Genomic DNA, 16967 nt, shown 5'->3' on the forward strand with positions numbered 1-16967 from the left:
TATTAAAGTATATGAATTATCAAGGTATAGATATTACTTGTAAAATTTCATACAACATATTTCTTACTCATATTTTTAAACTCTCATATAATAATTTAAATTCGCGACACTCGCAGAAAGAAATAATTGGAAATTAATTTTACGAAAAAAAAAAAGATTTTTTTTTTTTCTTATTATTATTACTGATTTTAAATAAAATTTCATTCATTGAGAAAGTAATCAACAATAATCACATATTAATTAAAATTATTGGAAAGCAATTATTGAACTGTTAAAATAACAAATTTTTCTTTAAAAAGAAAAAAAAAAAACTTTTTAAATTTCAATAACAAATAGGCAAGAAATCGAGATTTCAATGAAAGACAAAAAATGATAAATAATGGATATGTTTATTAGCAATACCAACAGGTTGACAATTTCAGGTGACACATAAATATTTGTATATATAATTAAACAAATTCATGCGCATATATTTAAATGAAATAAATACTTAATTGTCATTAATGTCATTAATGGCAATCATTTTATACGACTGATAGTAACCCACTGGTAGTATTTACACTTTTAAAATTTGTTAAATTCACACAAATATAAATTTATTTATTTATTTTAGTTCATTGTAGACAATAACAATAATGAAGCTAACAATTACAGAGAAAATCCTTTAATAAACTGTTTTGAGTTTAATTGAATTTAAAAAAAAAATTAATTGAAGTTAAAAAAAAAAAAGTGAAAAGTAGAAGTTTTCATTTAAATTTTTAAAATATTTTCCCATTAGAAAATGCATCTAATGCTGTTGACAAGAAAGAAATTGAAAAGAAATGTTTTATTATATATATCTAAATTCTTTTTTTTTCTCTTCTTTTTCAATAGAAATAGAAAAATGGGACATTTGGAAATAATTTCATTTCATGGATCATTTCAGTACAGTACAGGTGGATTTAATGAATAATGAAAACATTTATCTATCAAATTTCTACGTCTGTGTGTATGTGTGTGTGTGTATGTGTATGTGTATGTATGTGTATGTGTGTGTTTATGTATGTGTATGTCATAAGAAAGAATTAGTTTGTATTAAATTTTCAGGATCATAACTTTTAAATGAATTGGTAACAATGTGTAAAAGTAAAATCAAAAAACATGTTAGGTTACATTCCTGAAAATAACAAATAAAAAAAAAAAAAAAAAAAAAAAAAAAGGGGCGCAAATGATTTAATTAGCACTTTCAATTATTATTTATAATTTTTCTAATCATTTTAAATTAATTTTCTTTTTTTTTTTTTTTTTTCTTAGAAAATGCTAAGTAAAGCAAATATGTGAATAATATTTTGATGATAATAATGAATAATTTCATTCATATTTTTATATTATCAATTTTCAATTAATGTTTTTTAAAAAAAAAGTGAACAAAACTATAAAAATTTATTCAATAAATTTATAAAAATTTGAAGTTGAAAAAAAAAGTTAAAAAAAAAAAAAGATTTATTATTGAATAAGCTCAAAATAATATGTAACGAATCAATGTAATTAAAATCTTTTTAGCATTTTGATAATTTACTTATGCATTAATAAGTAAGGACATTATCATTTCAATTCAAATATTTTAATTCTAATATTAGGAATTAATTGAGTTTCTTTACTACGCTAATTAAATTTAATTTTTGTTAATTAATTTAATCATAATGCAATGAACACATTTATTTTCTTAATATTTCACTCTTTAATATATCTAAGCCAATGTATTTTTATTCATCTTATCTCATTTTTCTTTTATCATTTGATAAGATGATAAGAGATTATAGGTTGATAATAAAATGATAAGAGAAATAAGAAGAAACGATAACAAAAAAATAGAAAAATAAAAAATAATTATTGGAAAATTTATTTAAGGAGAAAAGAAAATGCAAAAACAAAAATAAAAACAAAACAATTATTTGTAAAGATTTGATTATTTTCAAATTTGCATCTTTTCAATTTCTTTTCATACACTAATTTATTTGATAAAATATCAAAATTTCCTTACAGAAATTTAAATTTTCTTTTAACAATAAAAATTCACCAATAAATGATATTAATGTTACATTTATCAAAAGATTATAAAAGTGATTGTTGATAAGATTTCATTTCTCTTTGTTAAATTTCTTTATGTCCTAAAAAAAAAAAAAAAAAAGTTTTTATGATGGTGAAAATATGATCTTTAAATGTGATCAGATAGTTATCAAAAGATTTTCAAAATTTCATCTTATAATTGGTAAAATTATCATCACTAAAACAATTTTCAATAGTGAAAAAAAAAAAAAAAAAAAAACAAAATTCTTAAAAACATTATTAAATTATGTAACGTGAAATACGTGAAAAGAAACGTGAAGAAAAATAAAAAAAAAAACATTGCAATTTACTGAAAAATAAAATACACGCATAAATTTCATTTAAATTAATTGATAAATTCAAATAGAAAATGTTTTTTCCTTAAAAAAAAAATTTATTAGTAGATTATTTCATATAAAAGATAAAATTTTAATTTCTAATTTAAATAAAATTTGAAAAAAAAAGAACAATAAGATTTACAAGAAGAGAGAGAGAAAAATGTGAAAGAATGGTCTCTTATATAGGTCAGAGAATGAAAAAAAAACTGACATATATGAAAAAAAAAAGAAAAATTTTTTTTTCAAAAAAAAAAAAGAAAAAACTTTTAAATAAAATTATAATTCTAAAAATTATAGAATAATATTTCATAGAATACAAAATTATATTATTTTTATTTGACAGTATTATCAATGGATGATTTTAAGTAGGATTTAGTTCATATTTCTCTCAAAATTCTAACATTTCATTTTATCGGTTAATCGGAATGTAAATCCGGCTATAATTATTCGACAATATTATCCGGCTACAGAATATTATACTTTAATATTTCAAATATTTATTAAATTTTACAATTATTTACTTGTCTGCAAACGACAACTTTGATATTTTTTTTTGATAAAATCACTTTTTTGTTTTTGGTTTTGTTTTTTAAATTGCTATAAAAAATTAATTGAGAAAAGTTTCATTATTTGAATAAGTAATTGTTATTGTGTAAATAATAGATCGAACAAAATTTATTTGAAGATATAAATAAATCTAAAACATAAATAAATCGATTAACTGATAATTTAAATTTAAAAAAAAAGTTGATAAATCGATTAACTGACAATAATACATGCATTTTTAAATTAAAAAAAAAAAAAAAAATTAATAAGTTTTTTTTCTTCTTTTTGTAATTAAAATTTTATTTCATTTATTTCAGTATAAAAAAAAAAAAAAAAAATTAAATTTAAACAAAAAAAAAAAAATAGCAAACAAATTTGTAATAATAATGAATTAATTAATTAGAAATTCTTTTTTAATTTACTTTTAATTAAAATCGTTTATTTTTTCTCCTACAAATTTTAAAAATTTTTTCTTTCTTTTTTCAAGCTCACAGTTAAATTTCAATAAAATCTTGAATTTTGATTAATAAGGCTAGTGATTTCTAACAATTTATTATTCAAATATTAGATACTAGAATGGAATGCATAGCATACAGATTGCGCCATGCGCTTTTGTTCAGTGTTACTGTTACAGTTCAGCTAATACTGATAACCTCTTGTATTAGATAATTCTTTTGAATAACACTTTTTTTTTTCTTTGAATTTTTTTTCATTCAAATTTATGATTTAAAGTTTTTTTTTTTTTTTGAATGTTAACATCACTTCCTCTCTTTTACTTTTTTTCTCTTTCTTTTGGCAAAAAAAAAAAAAAAAAAATGAAGAAATAATTGATGAAATTTCAATCTTCTGAACAAAATAACAATTATTCAATCAAATATCATATAATATTGAAAAAAAAAAACAGGCATCACATCATCGTTTTTCAAAATTTTCTTTTTTCAAAAAAGAAAGAAAAGAAAATTGTAAATCGAGAAAATAAAAATAATCAAATCTCATAACGGAAAAAAAAAAAAAAACAATCATAAAATTTTTGTTTGTTACAATAGAAAAATATTATTTGATTATTGTTCGAATAGTTAGGAAAAAAAAAAAAAAGAAATATTTATTTTTCTTTCTTTTTTTTTTTTTTATGTCATTCTTACCTTCATTTACTCATTGCAAATAATACTGTCTTTCCTGAGAAATTTGTTTTTTTTTTTCTTTTTTTTTGTAAAGTAAATTGAAAGTTATTCACATTACTGTGTAAAAAGAAAAAGAAAAAAAAAAAATAAAAAATTGAAAAATGAAAAATGAAGAATGAATCAGGAAGTGTATTCAATTGCTCTTTTTTAATAAAAAAGTTATTCCGTTAGAATTCATCGACCTTCTTTCTTTCTTTCTGTTTTTTTTTTTTTTTAATTTTATTTTCAAAAAAAAAAAAAAAAAAAAAAAAAAAAAGCAAATAACTTTCTTATGTGAAAATTGAATGAAAGTGAACATTAAATTAATTTTTTTTTTTTAATAAATGAATAAATTGTAATTTAGTGAAAAAATATTAAATAAATGATATGATAATAAGATAATTAATGAAGTTTCTGTTTTTCTTAATAAGAAAATGATGATATTTGTGAATTTTTGAAATGAGGTTAATATATTAAAATATTAAATTGCTGCAAAATTTGCGAGAGAGAGACAATAATTATCGAAAGTTTATTATTTAATTAATTAATTAATTAATTGATTATAAGATCAGGAAATAAAATGAAACCCTGGAATCATCATTAAATTTATCATTTATGAACTTTATCAATAATTGCTCTATCGCTTTGAAAAATGAACAAAATTATTTAACTTTTAGGTTGATAACTTCAAATTTCATCTTTTCAGACAAAAATCATAAAAATATGGCACTAACATAATTGATTGCTAAAATTGATTGATTTACTGATTGATGCCTGATCTATTGATCGGGAATGCTAATCGATATTGTAGAATTTCTATGCTAATATTTGAGTATAAATAATATATCTAATAATAAAAATAAATAAATAATAAAAAATTTATTTAAGGTAATTCAATTATTAAATATACGAAGTAATACATAAAAGAAAATTAAAAGAAATATTTGACAAATATATTAAACTTTAAACTTAATTGAGAAGAAAAAAAAGAAAAGTAATTCAGTTATTCAAAATTTAGAAATTTAGAATAGAGTAAGATGATAATAATAATTTTTAAACTTTACTTTTTTCTTTTTTTTTTTCAAAAATAAATTATACCACAACAATAATAAATAACAACGACAACAACAAACAACAACTACACTGAACTAATATCAATGAAATGAATGAATGATAATGTCTGAGAATTTCGGTCAATAAGTGGAATGTTGGAATGGAGGAGACAATCTTTAAAAGTGGGGTCATAACGGATGGTTATAAGAGGTCATCTGAAGAAGAGAGAAGATGAAAGAGAAGAATAGAAGATGACAACGAAATGATGGAGAGAGGAGAGGAAGAACCACTTATTTCTCGTATTCATCAGCAGCTATGACTCTTAATTTTGATGACACATACAAAACGATCAGGTAAGATAGTCAATTAACCTATTCCATCTACCTTCCATCTTTCTTGCTCTCTCTCCCTCTCCCTCTCTTTCCCTCTCTCTCTTTCTATCTTTGTCGAGAATGATAATACTAAAATGGATGATGATGATGATGATATTTTAGTTTTAAAATATCAGTAGCGCCTATTTATTATTGCTACGACATTTGCAGTTATGGTGATTTATAGTGACAGTAATGAAAAGTTAAATTTTGTTTGTGATAAGTAAAGTGAACGAACGATAGCAAACATTGCGGTAAATTGTTGACAATAATATTGTATACAAATTATTACAACAATAAGAGGGAAAGTGAAATAAGTTAAAGTTAAATGAAATTAATAAAATTTTAAAGTATTTCTTTTTTTGAGTAATATAATTGATTATCACTATAATATCAGTTAATTAATTCTTTATTAATATAAATATATTTTTCATATTCATTACTTCTATCTATATTTCTCTTATATTACTATTTAGTCTCAATATTGACAATTTAATATATGATAAAAGATTGATAAAAGATAATAAATTTTTACTCTCAGTTTTTTCTTTTTTGATTTGAATCATATTTAACCAATTATTTAATTTGAATTTAATTTGAAAGAAAAATTTCGATAAATTCCGATAAAACTTTATATTATTTTAAAAATTAGAATGAATAAATGGAAATATTTATGTGTGATAAGTGATAATGATTATGGCAAATTTTAACGGAAGGTGATATATACCCAATGATAAGTTGAAATTAGAGAAACTAATAAAATTTTAAATTTAAAGCATTTTTTTTTTTTGATTGATTTATCGATTACCACCATGATATCATTTAATTGATTTCTCATCAAGAATTTTTTATGAGTAATATCAATGATATTTCTAATTTAATCTTTTCTTTATTATTTCGGATTGCCGGAAATCAAATAATATGCACCGTATTATGTTATAAATAATAACATTGCTAGCAAAAAGAAAAAATTATATAATTTTTTTTTTTTTTGTATAACAAATTTTGTTTTCCTCTCATTTTTCATCTTTTCATATCACATCAATGATTTATTTATGTTATTGCCTTCATTTTTGACAATACTTTTATTTATTTTAAAACTTTCAAGGCTTTCCATTATATATTCAAAGCTTACTTTTAAATGTATAAATTAAAAAATTTACATCCATTTAATTGGTAAACGAAGAGAAATTTACAAATTTTTTTTTTAAAGTATAAAATGAATTGTTGAAATGTTAACAAATTTATTTGCATACCTGTTTATTTATCCATATGCTATGTAAATGAAATGAATTCACAAATAAATGTGTATAAAATATTTGTCAATGAACTAAAATAGATTTAAATAAAATTCATTTTAATATGTTAAAATATATTTTTTATATAATACATTTAAACTAAGATAATGATAATAAAATAATGCATAATCAATTATAAGTATTAACCATAATTATAAGTATTAAGTATAAAATAAGTATGAAGTATTGAATTATAAGTATTAATTATAATAAATATATAATCGCTTCATTTCTGATTTTGACATATAATTTACTTTTTTTACTTAAATAGTTTAAGTTAAATGAGTTGAAAATTCGTATTATTTGATTTTTAGCAATAATTTTGTATATAAAATGACTAATTTATCCATTAGTATAAATTATCAAATTTAATTAATCATCTTATCAATTGTTCTATTTACTTATTTATTTAGATCATCATGCATTGAATTTGAACTAATTATCAACAATTATCTCGTTATCATTAATTATCACTCAATAATTATCAAATGAAAAAAAAAAGAAGAAATTATTTAATATTTTGTTACAATTATTGTTGTTTATTTTAATTAAACTACCACTTAATGATATATTCCTGATAATTAGTTCAAATTTGATAATTATTGAATGCTAATCTCATTCATAATCTGTTTTTCATATACTTTAAGATATTATTATAATAATAAAATAATTATTTCAGTATTTTGGGTTAGATTATTTATAATTGATAAATGATTGAATAATTAATAGTATAATTTAAATATACTTTTATTATAATTTGAATTACTCAGAAATTTACAGTACAAACAATGAAACACTCTAAGATAGTTCTATAATTTCTATTTACACTGTTTTGTTTACAAAACTAAGAATAATCAATAAATTTGAAGTGTATTTATAAAGCGAATTCAATTTGTTTGCTTAGCAATTTCCAATCTTTTGTTTTAATTAGAAATAAAATTAAACATTTAAGCTCAAACTATTATAGCTAATAATTTAAGCTTAGGTTTTATTCATCTATTAATTACAATAATTTAATTTCATTTCTCGTAATTTCAAGAAACTTTCTACAAATCAAAAATGTTATCATAATATTACCATTATAGCGTGAAATTTATTATTCATACTATTAAAGTTACTGCTATTTATTATTATGATTGTTATCACTATCAGTATTAATTGTTATTAATATTATAATTATTTATTTATTTATTATTATTATTATTATTATTCAATAACTTTTGATGCATTGGGAAATTAATTTCATGAATAAAATTAATAAGATCATACCTTTGAATTTATAAAAAAAATGAATTTATAATTTTATCAGTTAAATTTAACTATTTCTATGTATTTTATCAATCAAATAAATATATTATATCATAATAATTAAACAATTATTCATCGTTCAATGATAAAAATCACAGTGATAAGATGTAAACAACATTATAGTCCACATAAATTGAAAATAATTATGAAAAATAATTATAAAATAATGCACCATTACCATTATTTATTTTTTTATTATTATTGTTTGAGTATTTTTATTTTATTTAATTAAATTTACAGAATATAAATCATTCATAAGTTTTACATTTCAATATGCTATGTTATAGTATTTCATTGCTAACAAAATTTGCAAAAAGCAAAAGCAAAAAAATTGTGCTTATAAAACTATTAATTTTGAGTAAATAAGTTAAAAATTTTATAATTTTAAGAAAGAATTAAATTTCTATGATATAAGCAAATCAAAAAAAAAAAAAAACGATGACATAATCAATAGATCAATTTATCTTTTATTTATAAACTATTATGAAGTAAAGATTAAGTTTATCTAAAAGATTTTGATATCCATTTGTCATTTCTTGAAATCAAAATTTCATTAGCATTTAGCAATTTAATTAATATCCAACACTTTTTTTTCTCTCTCAATAAATACTTCTAAATTTCTACTTTATGAAACTTTTCAATTTCAGTTAAAATTTCAAAAATTGTTAAAGTTTTCTTTTTTTTTTTTTTCAGACTGCTAAGAAAAATGAAATTCTTGAACAATAATAAAACATTTTAATTCTTTATAAAGCTAAACTTATCAATTTTATCACCCTATGATACAACTGATAACAGTGATATTTGCTTCATTATAATGATCACATGTAGATAATAATTATAAATGATAGAGTAATACTTAAATTTAAAATTTATTTTAATTTCAAATTAAAAAAAAAAGCAGTTACTGCTAGGAATTATAAATAAAGACAAAAAGTTTATCTTGAAATTTCATCCAGGTAAAACAATTTTATATCACTTGCATTTAATAATGAAATGAAAAGTGAAAATATCAAATCATTCGTGGAAATTTTAAATAGTAACTTTTTCATTTTCAATTATTGTTAGATGTTTTTCTTTTGAAGAAATTAAACTTTGTAAAATTAATTTAAAATTAAATTGAAATTGGTTTTCTATAAAGAATTTTTAATTAGAAAAATTCAAAAAAAAAAAAAGAGAAAAATTAATTGGAAAATTTAAATTAAATTCATTGGAAACAGTTTAAAATTTTTGTTTAACAAAAAAGAAAAAAAGCATTTTATTAAAATAAAAGTGTGAAAATTTTTTTTTATACGTCAATCAATTAATTATTCAAATATTATCATTTAAAATTAAGATAAATTATTAAAAGTAAAACTTTTTGATATCAATGAGAAAAAAGTGTGTGGAAAGCTAATTAAACATAACAAATTTTTATTAATTAGATTGATAAGTAACAAAAATATGACCTTAGGATTTAAGTATATCACTGTAGATTAGATCGGATCAGATCAGATCAGATCAGATCAAATCAATTTTGCAGATTTGCTTTTGAAGCTTAAAAAGTTAATTCATAACTTTTTGTTGTCACATTGTAACTACTAAATGAATATGTTACATTCATTCAGTTATGGGCGCATTTATTGATCAAAAAATAAAAATTTAAACAGAAACTGAAATATTATGAATCAACAATTCTGCTAATCAATCGATCAATCAATCAATCGATAATGATCAATTAGTTTATTAGTCATCACAAATGATATGCTTTTTCATTCTAAATTTATGTCTTACACTACAATGATCACATTTTGATCAACTTTATTTGAATATACCAAGCATAACCTTTGACCTTAATCATTTTAGCAAACAAAATAAATCAATTTGAATTTATTATTCCCACTTAATTTTCATTCGTATTTTTAAATTTTTGTATTATTTCTATCCAAATTATATAACTGTTATGTATATATTTGATGTAGAATTTTTAAATATTTTTTTCTCAAAAAATTTTAAAAAATTTTTTGAAAATTTAAAAAAATAATAATTATTTATTAGCTATAATTGATGAGAATTATTGTTATGCATATAATAATGAATGTTTGAAAAGGAGTGTTTTTAGTGTTATCAGTGAACAGTATTGATAATATCTGATAAAAAAGGGAAGAAAGAGAGAGGGAGAAAGAGAGAGAGAGAGAGAGAGAGAGAGAGAAAGAAGAATGAACAAAAGTTAACTTTTTGTGTCATCACTAGAATTCTAATACTGATAATGTGGTTGAATACATTCGAAACTTCACTATCCTTTTTTTTTTTTCATTCTTTACTATTATTTTTAAATTGATTTATTTTTTAAATCAAAAATCTTTAAATCTTGTTTATTTCATTTTAATTTTTTTTTTTTAAAAAAAAAAAACATTCATTACTATTTCATAAATTTAATTTGTTAAGATTTACATAGCAAATAAATGATGATAAAACTTGCATGTTTGCTTGCATGCATGCAAATAAATGTATTTATAAAAAAGTTAACAAATGTATGATTATTTTAAAATTTTTTATAAATAAATCTAATTAATTAACATTTGCATTATTAATGTTAAAATAAGAATTTAATAATGCAATTAAATTAAACATTTGATTTAATTTTTCTCTAATTATTTACTTAATTTTGCCATTGGAAGAAATGTGAATTTCTTTCTTATAATTGTTTATATTTAATTAAAAATGTAAAATTTTAACTTTTTTTTTTTTTTTAGATAAAAAAGAATTTTGAACGAAAGATAGAGAGTTGGAGAGAGAGAGAGAGAGAAAGAGAAAAACGTATGAGTGGAATAGATGAAAATAAAAATTTGGGAAGAAATAATGGTGAAAATCAAATTACATTTCATCAAAAGATGAGTAATCGAGAAGAATTTCTATTATCTGCTGGTGAATCACGAATAAGTAAAGTTAGTTTCATATTATTACTTTATATTTTCTAATAATTTTATTTCTATCTTCTAATATTTTAACACTTGTAAAATTTATATTTAACTAATTAACTTAAAATATTGATAAAGATTTTAATATACAAAACAAATTTTTCTATTATTTGTTTTTTTTTATTTCGAAAAACAAAAAATGTGAAAGAGATTTTAAATTACTATCTATAATCTTTTGATATTTTTAACAAATTTATTTGGCTTATATTAACCAATTGATAAAGTTGTATTTAAAAACTTTATTAATGATTAATTCAGTTTCTTTCATTTTTTTTTTTTTAGATTTTTAATTTTTAAGTTTGATATAAAATTAAGTTTTATTTTAGGATCGTCGACGATTTACGGTGGTAACAGTATTTGATGTATGTCTTACAGCTTTACTATGGGTCATTTCTACGGTATGAAAGTATTTTTTTTTTTCACTACTAAAATTATCTATTAATTATTTCGACTTTAATTAATTAAATTAAAATAATAACAACAACAAAAAAAAAAAAAAAAATGGTAACAAATTTATGTAATTAAAAAAAAAATTCTATCATTTATTGATCAAATAATATAATAATTTTGGCAATTTGTTGAATTTAATATTGAATTTTTTACCATTTTAAATTTAAAAGAAACTAATAAACAAAATAATGCATTGCAAAATAGTATTAGAAAAAAATTAAAGATGAAAGAAAACTAAGAATTGAAAAGAAATTATAATTAGGATTGAAAAACAAAAGGTGATTAATTTATTTGAAATTTAAATTAATCTCTTTTTTTATTTTTCACAGGTGAGCAAAGGTAATGATTGGCCAGTGGTATTTTTTCGTGAGGTTGACATTTTGCAGCCAGATTTCATGAAACTTTCATTATTTGATGTTGTTGTAAGCTTTTTTTTTTTTTTTTTTTTTTTTTTTTGAAATAATTTTTTTTATTTCTTGTTAAAATTATATTTAAATTTTGTTGCATTTAAAAAAATAAAACATTTAAAATTTGTTCAAATGTTACTATAATTCTCATTCATATAACATTGAAATTACTTAATTGATGATAGGAAAAAAATATATATATGAAAGGATGACTTGGCCAGAGAATAGACTTGGCCACAAAATGACTTGGCACATAATTTATTATTCAGATCACAGCAGTTATTCGTATGTGTATTCTCATTCTTTTCTATTCCATTCTATTAATTGGACATTGGCTTCCAGTTGCTATTACAACAATTGCAACGACAATTTTTCTTCTTGTTAAGTTAAGATTTTTCTATTTATTTATAATTTTTTTTTTTTTTTCTAAAATTAATTACTGAAATATTTTTTGAAAAAGATCGAATAAATTGAATTAGAAAAAAAAAAAATTTTTTTTTTTTTTTTTGAAAATTACATAGATATAAGAAAAAAATAGTTAAAAAATTTGATTGGAAAAAATTTTTTGAATAATTTTAAATACAAATGAAATAAAATCATGCAAATAAAATTTGCAAATAAATTTTAATTTGCATTGAATTGTGATAAAAAATTTTGCTTAATTATAAAATTCTATTTGTTTTTTATATACTTTTTATTATAATTTTTTTTCTCTTTAACTACTTATTTATTAATTGTTTATTTAGTTACTTATCATTATTATACATAACTTTTTATTATTATCTTTCACTCCAAAATCATTTTTAACAATTTTATGCAAATTATTTTAAGCTATAAAAATTTGCATAAATAATCTTTTTATTATAATACATCAATCTTACTTAAATGTTAATTTTTTAAGTTATTTCATTAAAAAAAGAAAAGAAAATGACATACTTTTTGTCTTTTTTTTTTGGTTTAGGCGCTATTCTTTTTCTCACCAATACAAGGTAATCTACCACAATATATGGTATTGGTTTCCTCATTTGTGGTTGCATGGTTTCAACTTTGGTTGGTACCATTTCATATTTTACCACGTGAACGCGGTTATATGATTATGCCAAATTATAATACTCCATCGGAAGTTTCGGAACGAAATGTGCAAACTGATGAAGAATTCCGTTCAGCTATGGAATGCTCATCCGGTAGGTGTATCAATTAATTATCATATAAAACTTTTGACAATATTAGGCGCAAAGATTGATCAATATTGGCGCAATTGATTCACTTTTAGTTCTTCTTGAATATTCCAAAAGCAGTTAAATGGTAACTTTTGTGATTAACATTACAAAATATTTTTATTTTCTTTTGAATAATTATAAAATTTTGAAAGTACAATTAAGATAAGAAAATAAGGAAGTAATTGAGATGATAAGAGAGAATTTGATATATTATAATAAAAATTGATTATAGTAAATTAACATTTAATCAATGAATCAATAATTAGTTCAACAGCTCATTCGTTAATTTTTTTTATAGTATGAAAAATTTTATTTAATTCTTAATGAAATTTCTCGTAATCTTTAACTTTTCATAATGATCACAATTGATCAATCAATTATTCAAATTTTATCATTTAAAATTAAATGATTTAATTTAATATGATTAATTGTTTATTCATGTTAATTTCATTTTTTCTTTTCTGTTTTCTTTTCAAAGTTTTCATTTTCAAATCAAAATGCTGTTAAAAATTTTAAAATAATGTCATTTTGAAATTATTTCAGATTCAGATGATGATAACTTATCAGCAATATTAATAGCAGGAAAGGTATACTCAAAAGCGCAATATATTGAAGAAGTGGAAGGAGCAAAATTGAAAGCTAAAGAATTGCTAACACAAATTAATACCTGGAAACTTTTACACAGGTAATCAATCATACTACGATAGCTTTTTATATCTTTGAAAAGTTAACCAAGTATTATTTATGCTAAATTAGATTAATTTACACAATAAATATAGACAAATTGTTAAAGTTTATTTAATCATACCTAAAAAATTTTTCAATTAATTTGATTTTATCAAATAAATTTGATTAGTTTAACTTGAATTAAGGCTTTAATTATTTGTAATTTTAATTTAATTTCATTTAATTCAACTTAGTTTATACGTTTTTATCATATTTATTCTCTACTGAAATACCAAAAAGAAGCAAAAAAAGTTTGAGATGTTTTAATTAAGGCAAATATCTCAAAAGAGACGAATTATTGATTTATATTCTCAGTGTATTTAAATTCTCTCATAAATACGGTTGTAATTTCAGGAGTAATCCAGAAATACGTATTTCAAAAGAGAAGCAAGTTTATTTTATTCAGGATACAGTTGCATGCACACCAAAATCATTATTCAAAATTATTTGGAAAGATAATAAATTATGGAACAAACAAATTACTGACTTTAAAGTATATATCTCATTTCAAACTTAATTAATTACTTATTCAAGTAATAAGTAAGTAAAAATTAAAATGTGTTTTATATTATTTTCAGATATTTTTATAATATTAAATTTTTCATGCATATAAAATATGCGTTTATTTTTATTTTCCAAAAAAAAAAAAAGAAAAATTTCATAAATATTAAAATTTTTGTTATTCTAAGGTTGTACTACATATTGATCCAATCACTGAACTGATATATATTATCACTGCTCCGATATTACGTGGATACATTTCACCACGGTTAGCATTTTTTTTTTTTTCCTCTCATTTTCCGGTTTACTACTGATTTTCAAAATTTATAAAAATTTAAACGAAAAATTTTTACACTGATAGGGAATTTAGTTTTCTTTCGATTGACTACAGAAAATTCAATTTTGACTATACTGCTATCCCGGAAGAAACTGATGATAACAACTTTTAAATTAATTCATTAAATCATAACAATAGGTTAAATTCAATGATCGCTTATTTTACTTTTTTTTTTTTTTTTTTTTTGCAAAAATTGGTTGTAAAATTTTTTTATGCACTCACGAATAACGATTTTGTTAGAAAAATTATCCTTTTCATAAAATCTAACCAAAATATTTTCCGTAAATGTGATAGCATAAAATAACCGGAATCTAAACGAAATATTTTCCGTAAATATGATAGCATAAAATAGTCAAAATTTAATCGAAATATTTTCCGTAAAATAGCATTTTTTTCTTCTCTCATAACTGTAATATTAAAAGGTAAAAGTACCATAATAATGTAATTTCAGAGTACCAAATGCAAAAGATCATTTCAGAGTACCATAATGTAAAAAGTAGTTTCAGAGTACCATAATTTGAAAAGTAATTTCAGAGTACCATAATTTGAAAAGTAATTTCAGAGTACCATAATTTGAAAAGTAATTTCAGAGTACGATAATTTGAAAAGATAATTTTAGCGATTTCTTGGATGTTCGTCGGATGACACTTGATACTGAAAAAGATATCTACGAGGGTGCATACGTATCGGTGGATTCTTCAATTGTACCAATAAATGGAAATCAAAAAGTTATACGTGGAATTAACGGAGCAAATTACGTTCGCGTGACACGTAGTACCATTGATTCAAAAATGTCACATATTGAATGGATTCAAAATAGTGATATTAAGGTTTATTCATTCATTGTTTCATTTTTATTTCAAATTTAATAATTTAAAAATTTTTTTTTTTGAATATATAATTTTAATGTGACAGTGACAATTTAATATTTTTTGTTTCATACAAAAAATATTTTAATAATATTTCTTGACAAAAAAAAAAGAGAAAACTCAATGCAATTGTCTTTTTTTCTTATCATTTATACTCATTTATGCATTTCATTTTATGATAATATCAAATCAAATATTCCTAAAATTTTAGTAATTTATTGAAAGAGTTTTAAAAATTTTTTTATTCGAAAAATTTTCAAAAATTTAATAAATTATAGTGCAATATTCCGCGCCGTCTTATCGAAGGATCAATGTGTGCCTTTTTCCGGAATTATATGGAAAATGTGAAAACATTTATTAGTAATCATCCAAATGAATATCCATAATGAAATTTTCCATTCCGTTTTTTCATTTTCAATTTTTTTGATTATTATTGTTGCTAATTTTTTGAATAAACAATTTATTACAGTAACTTACAGTTTTTCTCGAAGATTATATCGTTGCACTGAAAGTTGAAAAGTTAAAGTAAATGATGCGTAAGTAAAAAGAGAAAAAAAGAATTAGTAAACAATAATTTAAAAAATTAGTAAACAATAATATGAATTGATTTACTTTTGATTATTTCATTTAGCTATTGGATAATTTAGATTTGATTATTTTGGCTTACTTTAATTTAGAATTTACAGGAATAAATTCTAATTGTCGCTAAACTTTTGTATTAATCAATTTTGAATCAAATTTATCTAAATGAAACTGAAAATACTTTATAAACAATATGCATACATAAATATGAATGTAAATAAGTATAAATTATCTCAGAGTGACAATATTCAAAAATGAATTGTTCAAAACCAAAAAGAAAGAATTAAAAATATAAATTGGAAAAATTAATTTGTAAATTATTCCTACACTTTACTGATTAAAATTATTAAAAATTTTTCAAATAGAAATAAATCTAAAATTCTTTGTGATATTATTTTATCAGTAATTTTTTCTTTAATCTTTTCCTGACACATTGACATTATCATCAAATTAAGGTACCAATATTAAATCATTCATCATATTTCCAATAAAAATGAAGAAGAAAAGAAACTTTCAAAAAAAATTTTAAAAAGAAGAAACTTTTTTTTTTTCTTTTAGCTGAAGTTATCTTCTATTTAATCACTCATTCTCGTTGATCTTCGAAACTGATCTAAGAGAAAGTAGGTGATCAAAGAATAATTCATTAAACTTAGCTATATTTCACTGTTTTCCTGATTGTTCGTTTTGCTAAGTAACAATTTACAATTTACTGTTAACTTTTTATTTCCATCTGTACAAAACAAATTTTTTATTTTT

At 20.5% G+C, this 16967-nt stretch overlaps 1 protein-coding gene across 1 annotated transcript; it reads left to right on the plus strand.

Annotated features, from left to right (window-relative positions):
* Nucleotides 1-11032: 11032 nt before the first annotated feature.
* On the plus strand, nucleotides 11033-16015 carry Bm3626 (Uncharacterized protein; the record flags this gene model as incomplete). The annotated part of the gene is made up of 10 exons (XM_043077775.1): nucleotides 11033-11086; nucleotides 11446-11517; nucleotides 11899-11991; nucleotides 12246-12356; nucleotides 12938-13160; nucleotides 13740-13881; nucleotides 14277-14415; nucleotides 14612-14691; nucleotides 15380-15590; nucleotides 15908-16015. The coding sequence occupies 10 exons, from the start codon at nucleotides 11033-11035 to the stop codon at nucleotides 16013-16015; spliced, it is 1233 nt and encodes a 410-aa protein (XP_042933709.1).
* Between the last annotated feature and the right edge of the window lie 952 nt (nucleotides 16016-16967).

The sequence above is a fragment of the Brugia malayi genome (genome assembly GCF_000002995.4).
Source record: "Brugia malayi strain FR3 genome assembly, contig: Bm_v4_Chr1_scaffold_001, whole genome shotgun sequence".
Classification (NCBI taxonomy): Eukaryota; Metazoa; Nematoda; class Chromadorea; order Rhabditida; family Onchocercidae; genus Brugia; species Brugia malayi.